General features: G+C 44.1%; 1 protein-coding gene across 1 annotated transcript; it reads right to left on the bottom strand.

The window, feature by feature from the left end:
- Positions 1–3,717: 3,717 nt before the first annotated feature.
- On the bottom strand, positions 3,718–8,234 carry LOC119275942 (protein transport protein SEC23-1-like). The gene is made up of 5 exons (XM_037556879.1): positions 7,729–8,234; positions 5,694–7,514; positions 4,777–4,893; positions 4,448–4,519; positions 3,718–4,282 (listed from the first exon to the last, which is right to left on the bottom strand). The coding sequence occupies exons 1-5, from the start codon at positions 8,119–8,121 to the stop codon at positions 4,145–4,147; spliced, it is 2,541 nt and encodes an 846-aa protein (XP_037412776.1). The 5' UTR covers positions 8,122–8,234; the 3' UTR covers positions 3,718–4,144.
- Between the last annotated feature and the right edge of the window lie 786 nt (positions 8,235–9,020).

Raw genomic sequence — 9,020 nt, 5'->3', positions numbered from 1 at the left:
CCCAAAGCATTCCTACGGTATCCGGGAGTTGCACAATCTCATGGTCTAGGGAAATGGTACTTGACATTAGAAAAGCTTTAGCAAACGAACTACACGATCTTGTGCTATGCTTAGGATTGGGTCTTGTCCATCACATCATTCTCCTAATGATGTGATCCCGTTATCAATGACATTCAATGTCCATGGTCAGGAAACCATAACCATCTATTGATCAACGAGCTAGTCAACTAGAGGCTCACTAGGGACATGTTGTGGTCTATGTATTCACACATGCATTATGGTTTCCAGTTAATACAATTATAGCATGAACATAGACAATTATCATGAACAAGGAAATACAATAATAACCATTTTATTATTGCCTCTAGGGCATATTTCCAACAGCGAGAAAGGATGTTGAACGTGCATTTGGAGTTCTACAACAACGCTTCAAAATCATGGCAGAACCATCACGACTTTGGGATCAAATAGATATCTGCAACATAATGAAAGCATGTGTGATCATGCACAACATGATACTCGAAGATGAGAAGGGCGTGGAGTTACCTTTTGATTTGAATGAAACTTTGGAAACATCTACTGCTCTGCCTCTGACAACAATTAGTGGGTCTAGACCGTTATTCGCCGACGTGATAAGAATAGATGTTGATATACGTGACATGTCCATGCACAATCAGTTCAAACATGATTTGGTTGAGCATATTTGGAGAAAATTTAGTGAAGATACAAACAATTAGTTGAACTTTAAATTACTTTTGTTGCTTTAGTGAACAACTATATTTGTGTGTGTGTGTGTGCGAGAGAGAGAGAGAGAGAGAGACCAAAGTCATTCAAGCTTCACCTTGCCAGACCATCACCAGCTTGGTTTTCAATATCCAATGTTCTGTACGCAGCCACCGCCACCGCCACCACCAGCCAATCACCACCCTCTCCCATCGACATTTGTTCCGAGGACCACAACTCCATCCAACAACCAAAAATGGAACCCGATGATGAAGATAGACAAAGGCTATATTATACAAAAGACGAGGGCATCAGATTGGTAACCCCCCCCCCAATCCTCACATTCTTGTCATGTGAACATTGAAGATATCTCATGGCATTCTATCTAAGAATTTATTTAGGTTGGATTCTCCTATTTTTATACTCCATCACATGCATCTTGTCTTTTGTTTAGTCAAATGTAACCTTACGCTTCATTCCATTGTGCAGGTGAGTACTTGGTTGCGCAACTCTGTGAATCATATCGATGGTAATGCAAAGAAGGCAGAATACTGCTGGAAGGAGGTTGTTGCTACATACAACTACACAATTGAGAGTGACCGACAAGGGGATGTGAAGCACCTCAAGAACCATTGGTACAAAACAACAAAGAAGGTAACCTCTTTAAATGGATGCTACAACCAGATTAGAGACACCCATGCAAGTGGACGGTGTGATAAACAACTCATGTAGCAAGCTCTGGAACTGTACCACAGCCGCCATGGACAGCAGTTCGTGTATGTGCATTGGTGGGAAGATGTGCGGGAGAGACAAAAGTGGAAGATTCATGTGTACACAAAAGGGGATGGAACAAACAGGACAACACGAGTACCAACTGAGAATGCTCAGCAACCTCCAGGTCGCAAGGGTGCCAAGAAAGCTAAAGAACATACTGGTGCTTTTCTACAAGCAAGCTGACGCTAAGGTGCAAAATGAAGAGATAATGGAATTGCAGAGTCGACTATCTGCTCAGAAGGTAGAAGCTAGTTGACTTGCATATGGGTCTGCAAAGGAGAGGATAGTGGCTAAGCTGGTAGAGGAAAGAATCAAACTGTTTGACAAGTTCACAGAGATGTTGAATGCTGAGACTACACGAATTAACCATGGGCAAAGAAAATGCATATGAAGGCTGTCACGAGATTGGGGGATCAACTCTTCGGGGAGGAATAGAAGGTATGTAGTTCAATTTCTTCGGGAACCTTTGTTTGTCTCCCTTCACTACACACACATGAATATTTGTTTTCCTGCAGTTTAGTTCATAGGAATTGCTTATGTGAGTTGGTACTTTTGGGTCAAGCCACGCCATACATGGCTGAATAAATTCGTTGGGTCAATATATCAAGCAAATAAAACATGTTATTCTTATTATGTTGCCTTTGAGCATGATTTTCCTCTGTTCTCCTCCTTGATTCATGTCATATTCTTTATTAGTAGATTCCAGTTTCAAAAGAACCACACTAATCAATGGCTATTGCCTTTGAACATGATCTTCCCTCTGCCATTCTATTGTTAGTATTCCATTTCTTGCTTTCTACTTAATCACTAGTTTTTACTTCTGCATTCTTCTTTTTGTGAATGTTGTGACTGAGAATACTGACAAATTCAATGTTGCAAATGAAACTTCAATTGTCGATGTTTCATCTCATGTTCAAGTCAAATAATTTCATGGTATACATGTATGAAAGCTAGCATCTTTACTCCACTATAACAGTCGATAGGCCCATTTTCTGAGTTCGCCCCAGGCCCCCTAGAAGAACAGGACCGGCCCTGCCTGCTTGTTATTGTAGACTAAATCAGTGTCTTAATTCTTATGTAGATGTTGTACAGATATGTGCATCAAACGAGGGGTTCATGTGCAAGGAAGCATTGAAGATGTGAGACAATCTTTTTTTTGGAATGAGAAGGTTCAGAGGATACACCAACAAATTCAGTTTGAACTTCTAAATTTGATACGAGTGTTTACAAATCTTCCCTTTATGAGTATTTGGAAACCTTTACATTATTTTATTACTGTGGAATTATTTAGTGTCATGGACAAAACATACTTGCTACTGTTTGGATATCAACATTGCTGATTTTTGTATGGAAATCAAGTTTTTCGATAACTTTCAGTATGCAAGCTTGTTGATATCGTTGATTCAAATGGTTGCTTGTATTGTTTAAGTGTATAGTGGAGGTTTCATGTGTTGGAAAGTATGTGAGAGAGAAAAAATAAGATGATGACATCACATAGAGTAGCTTTCATTGGATGATTACGGCACACACGAGTAGCTTCATTGAAATTTATCTATGTGGATGGTCGGGGCAGCACCAAAGTGCTGCCTCCATTTTACATGCCCTAAGACCCCCCGCCCTTGTACTGCTGGGCCATGGCATCTGTTAGACTAAAAAGGCTCCTGGGCCCGTGTGCCAGCTGTGATTAACGATACCTATTCATAAATGACTGCAACATTTTTTTTTTGAAATGGAGGCAAAAGATTTGCCTCATATATTAAATGAGGAGGAGAGAGAGTTTGTTACAACACACATCCAAGTTACGGCATGACAATTATTCTCGCAATAAAAAAGACCCTAGTTTCTTTGCCGCAGCTTTAATCCAAAGGTTTGCCTCGTCTTCAATGATGCTGAGCAAGATTTGCGGAGGTGCACTTTTTTGCCTAAACACTCTTGCGTTGTGCTCATTCCAAATGATCCATGACACTAGCATGGTAATCGATGCCTTTGCTTTTCTGTCGATGGTGCCTGTGGTGCATGTGCTCGCCCACCAGGCATGAACAGAGTCAAACAGGTGCCATGTGGACGTGTCCAAAATGACTGCAACATGGCTTATACACGTGCACATACTTCTGTGGCATAGTGTCAGCTGCGCGCGAAATCACTAATTCATTTTTCACGATATCACTTACCACCACAAATCAAGAACAAATGTAATGCTGTAAACACTAAGCAACACTGTTGAAATGTAGTATCTCTGATTGTATAAATGGACTTTCTCAAAACAAAACAAAAAAGTTGTGCAAATGGAGAATTGGGATTCGCCTCGAGTAAAAGGAATCAAATGAATGGCCAGGACAGACTTCTATTATGTGACATACAACAAACTCTTCAAAGGCAGGAGAACATAAGCGATGCTCTAATTGTCTAAAATTTTACGCACCTGTGTGGCAAGAGATAATGCATTTACGCGACCACATCAGAGAAAATAATCAGGCAAAATTATACAGCTTCACTTCACACAAATTGCCGCTTCATCAACCCAAACAAATGTTTGGGCCTTAGGCGTTACCTCGCAAAGTTTTCAGATGTCGTTTGGCAACTCTGTTTGAAACCAAACCTCGGCTATCCACAATCGTTTCTGATTGCACTCATCCAATTATTTGCATTAGCTTTGTTCCGGCGGGACCAATTTGAGGCTGCGCATCCACTCGCAAAAGCTAGGGTCATCAAAGTGGATGAAGCTGCTCTTTAGCCTGGCCCTCAGTTCAGGAGCAAGGGTCCGTAGCTGAGGAAATCTCGACTCCTGAAACATGCAAATGTGCTCATGTTAACAATTACAGCCTTGCTCACGATTCTGTTTATCAGTGACCATGAATCTAGCTGCCGTAAGAACCATCAGCGAAATAACCCAGCAGCGATGAATGCAGGCGAACCATAATGTCACTGCTAAGGTTAAGAGAATCATTACCTGCTCATAAGTAGGGTCCTTGTGAGCTGGGATCAGGCGTGAGACAAAGTATCTAGCCTGAGAGCTCCCTTCCTGCACCAGAACACCGATGGAAAAAAAAAGATAGTGAGCAAACCAAAGCATTTACCTTGTGCAAGTCGTGTTTCATGATAGTTGCACAGTTAATGAATTTTGTCAGACTGATTTGAAATCTAACAACACATGGGCTATATAAGATATGATACTATGATGATAGCAAAGGCATGAGCAGAAGAGTTGATAAGAGAAAAGGAAGGAAAGCAGTTTAAATTTTGGAAATCAAAGTCAAGGTTGGGAACAGGGAAACTGACTCTGAATGAAAGTATCCTGGGAGCTGGAAAACGGAGTTCACTTAGCTCTTCTGCCAGCGTACGACATGCTGCCAAAGCTGCTGCAGTTTGTCCTTCTTGGGTTGCTAGTTCAGCACCCTGAAGACACACAGTAAGAAAGTGCAACTCAGGAAATATTACTCTTTGCTAGCATTATGATGAATAACCAAAATAGCCATTGCATAATGATAATTCAACATATTAATACGTTAAGTAAATCAGCAAAATATGACATCTTCCTGCCGCCCTAGTATATCAAGTACTACCTCTGTACCAAAATATAAGACGTTTTTGTAGGTTAAACTAGCTTACAAAAACGTATTATAGTTTGATACAGAGGGAGTATTAGCATCATTTACACACATACATTCATGAGATCTCTATATTCGTTCTAACCACCAACTGGCCTCTATTGAAAATTTAATAGTTCCAACGAATTCACCTTTCAAACTCGATTCACTCTATTTCTTGCAAAATCTTATGATTATTACATAAACTCACAATCCGGGTAACAAGTTAGTTTTTGCAAACATGATACTGCTAAAATCCCATGCTTCATTTCTTTCCTTGCAAAAAGAAAGTCACCTTCTGTTCAAATATCCCTCTGTTCCATAATGTAGTGCGTATAATTTTTGGAAATGTCAAACCTCACACTTTGACCAGTAGCAATCAAGAACAAAGTCATGTTCAACAGCTACAATTCCGAAGCCAAAACATTTAATCCAAAAGACAACACCAGTGAAAAAAATATTATGTCAAGAATGTTGAAAACAAAGGTGAATGGAGTAAGTTTAATATGCAGCTACAGCACTGAGATAATGTGGTAAAGAGACAGACCATACAGGTGACTCCCTTATTGGGAGTGGGGAGGGAGAGAGAGAAGATAGGAGGTGACTTACCAACCAGATGAAAATATCTGTTCCATGATCCAGTACCACTGCACAATTAGATTGCATGGTCAGATCATATGCTGGCAGCTCCTCAAATGTGCCACCTTCTCGATGCATTATACAACGAGGTGCAAGCATACGGAGCGAGAGGTCAAATGATGCATTCAAGAACAAACTCCTCAGAACTGATCTTTCATCTTCATGTCCTATTATGCTACCTAAGAGTGGCCCCCTTCTCAAATGAAACAAACACTCAGGGAGTGATGACAGCTCTTTTGGGAACCGATAAAGCTTTGATTTTGGAACCTGGGTACCAAATTTGAGAGCTACGTCCTTAATTCTTTCATCAATTGTGAGCCTCATGTCAAAAGCATCGGAGGCAGTCTTGGCGCGCAAGACAGTTCTCTTACCAATGATTACTGAAGCTACATCTTCTTGCACACTTGAAAGATATGCAGACAAACCATCAACCGTTTGCAGCCTGCTAGTGATCACCCTTGTGCTTTCTGTTTGATACATATTAGAGTAACGGACTGCAAACTGGAAGTAAATGAAATCATTCCTGATATCCGCCTTTGTCTCCAAAGACACGGAAAAACTCTGTGTCCCCTCAACACTATGCATCTGGATACAAAATGAAGTGTCATGCTTGAATGTTTCATGAGAATCAGGAGAAGCCTCTTCGCCAGGGCCAATTACTTGAGTGACAAGCATGCCATCTGAACATCTAATCTCAAATAAGCCATGAGAGCCAGTTGCTTTAGTTGACGCCCTCTGCAAGTTGACCCCAAAGGCCTCTCCAAAATCATCATGAAGTAAAAGCACACCACCAGAACACTTCGCCAGTGGCTGTAGGACAGGAACCCTCACAGGGCATGTTCCAGCACAAAGAATGTCAACGATGGTACTGTGTCTCCGTGCTTCATGACCAAGACTCTCCATGTACTTCATAGCTGTCTTCTCCAGGTAAGCATAGTTTGGGTGTTGAACAGAATGAGGTGTTGATCCTGGTCCAAACGTGTTGGGGCCACCAGCACACACCAAGATCCTGCAGTTGCCTCCTGATCTCTTGATGATTCCACGAGACAACTCCGCTGACGGCCCTTGAATAATACCAAGGGCAACCTCCACCGCTGCACCAAGGCATCGGTCCCTCGATACTTCCGCCACACTAAACTGATAGGGTCTCAGGGATGAGAATATTGTGTGTGCAACAGGCAGCGAAGCATGTATAGGAGACAAATACACCCCTGTCCCGTAGATTAGCACCTTCAATGACTCTTGGGCAAGCGACTTACTACCGGGTAGCACATCCGCTGACACCGCCGCACCTTCCGAAAAATCATACACAGAGACAGTTCTACCAAAGGAGATGATTCCAATCCTTGCTGTAGGAGGGAGTGAATCCACAAATGCATGCAAGGAGCCCTGTAGATGCTGCAGGTGCGCCTCATCAAGACACTCATCTATGAGAATAAAAATGGGACCAGAGACCCTCAAGACAGGCACCGGGATCAAGCCTGGCCGCCTACTCCCTGGATGCACATAATCGACAGTCGAGGACACGAGCTCTGGCCACTGAACCAGGTCCTGCTTGCTGGAGACCACAAATTCCCCCTCACTGCTGTTCAGCTTTTTGCAAATGACACACTGCCATTGCCCAGAGCCAATCAACACGTCACAGTACAAATTCACATAAGCCCCACAGTTCAGACACCGGCGGGGATCACGCTCCAAGGCTTCGGGACCTGGCGGTACCTCCCTCCCTGGTGAAACAAGGGCTCCGAACCCCAAGCTAGGGGCATTCAGCAGTTTCTTCTGCTTCAGGACCTGCAAGTGAAAAACACCAACTAAATGACAAGCTGGAGAATTTGCACATGCCTATGCACTAAACACGATTCGCATCTAAAAACCAAGCGTAATTCACAACTCAACTAGTAGTGTAATCGTGTAAGATCCAAATGGTAACGTACTTATGCGCATGCATAATTGAGTTATAGGAGATGTGCGGACATTACTGCGGTAAGGAAAGAGCGACGTGTACCTTGCGGGCAGAGAAGAGGACGTATGGGGAGTCGATGCTGGAGTCCTCCAGAGACGGCGCCACAGAGGGCACGTGGCTGTGAGGGGTGGCCGCGCCGTTCATGGTGTGCGGCGCGGAGGATGTGGGGAGGGAGACGGAGGACGATGAGGAGGCGGTGCGGGAGGCGAAGGGTACCGCCTGAGGGGAGATCGGGGTGGTGCGGAATGGCACGGTGGCGGGGCGAAGCGGCGAGGAGAAGACGGGCGGGCCCGGTGGCGTGCTGAAGTGCGCGGGGCTGGGGACGGTGGGGCTGCCCCGCAAGGACGTCGAGGAGAGAGCGCTCGGAGGGGTGAAGATCGCCGGGAACGGAGGAGATGCGTGCGCCGCCTGAGGCTGCGGCGGCGTCTCCTCCATGCTGCCGGCCTTATTGGGGATCGGAGGGGAGCAGCGAAAGGGAAACGCGGATCTAAACTGGGAGAAATACTGAGAAGTACGGCAGCACACACCAATCTGTGTGTTTATCGGGGATGTGTCAACAGTTTTTTTGTCGATGTCATATTGGCTGGATCGCGGCTTCCTATTGGCTGGCGCCCTTCCACAATGGCAACTCCGTTGGGGAAGATGGGTCATCTCTCCAATGTAAAGTAGGCCACTGGCTGATTCTTAAGCTAAAGGCTTCTTTGGATCACAGGATTTGCAAAACAAAGGAATAGGAAAAATGGAGGATTTGATTGCCATGACATAGCCAATCCTGTGGATTTTTTCCAGAGGTCGGACCTCATGTGTAAATTCCTTTGAAATCAGCACCTTGAAGACCCAATCCTAAGGAATTTTAATGGCCCAATCCTTTGATCCAAATGCGTTTCATAGGAAACAATCCTGAGGATTGATATCCCATGAAAATCCTGTGAAAATCCTCCAATCCAAAGAAGGCCTAATTCATGAATGCGGATGCACTGAATTCAGTTTTAAATTCTTATTGTGCTGCCTCGTGGTAAATGGTGGGCGCTGAAAGATCTAGTATATTTAAAACAAAAAAGAGGCTAGCCAACTCGCTCTCAGGAAGCTCCCTCGATTTGCATCTTCGTTAGCCGTCGGATCTGCCCTTCTGGCGTGTCCCGGCCGTTGGATTTTCACCTCACTGTAACCACATTTTTCACCTCGCGGTTGTTTCGACTGGCCAATGACGAGTGGGCTCGCGCCTCGTGTTCATTGGCTAGGTTGGCCGTTTTCGCGTGAACGACACTTTGCCCAATCTGGTTCGCGCGCTACGCACCCAATCCCGCTCGCACACCAGGCGCCGCACAACCCTA

Source organism: Triticum dicoccoides, chromosome 3B (genome assembly GCF_002162155.2).
Source record: "Triticum dicoccoides isolate Atlit2015 ecotype Zavitan chromosome 3B, WEW_v2.0, whole genome shotgun sequence".
NCBI lineage: Eukaryota > Viridiplantae > Streptophyta > Magnoliopsida > Poales > Poaceae > Triticum > Triticum dicoccoides.
The sequence above is the reverse complement of the archived record's forward strand: the minus strand, read 5'-3'. Positions and strand labels throughout refer to the sequence as shown.

Excerpts from the sequence above, each read along its gene's own strand:
- LOC119275942 (XM_037556879.1), bottom strand. The coding sequence starts at position 8,121 with ATGGAGGAGACGCCGCCGCAGCCTCAGGCGGCGCACGCATCTCCTCCG. Across the intron at positions 7,515-7,728 it reads TCCTCTTCTCTGCCCGCAAG|GTCCTGAAGCAGAAGAAACT; the intron begins GTACACGTCGCT and ends TTTCACTTGCAG. Across the intron at positions 4,520-4,776 it reads CCAGGATACTTTCATTCAGA|GAAGGGAGCTCTCAGGCTAG; the intron begins GTCAGTTTCCCT and ends GTTCTGGTGCAG.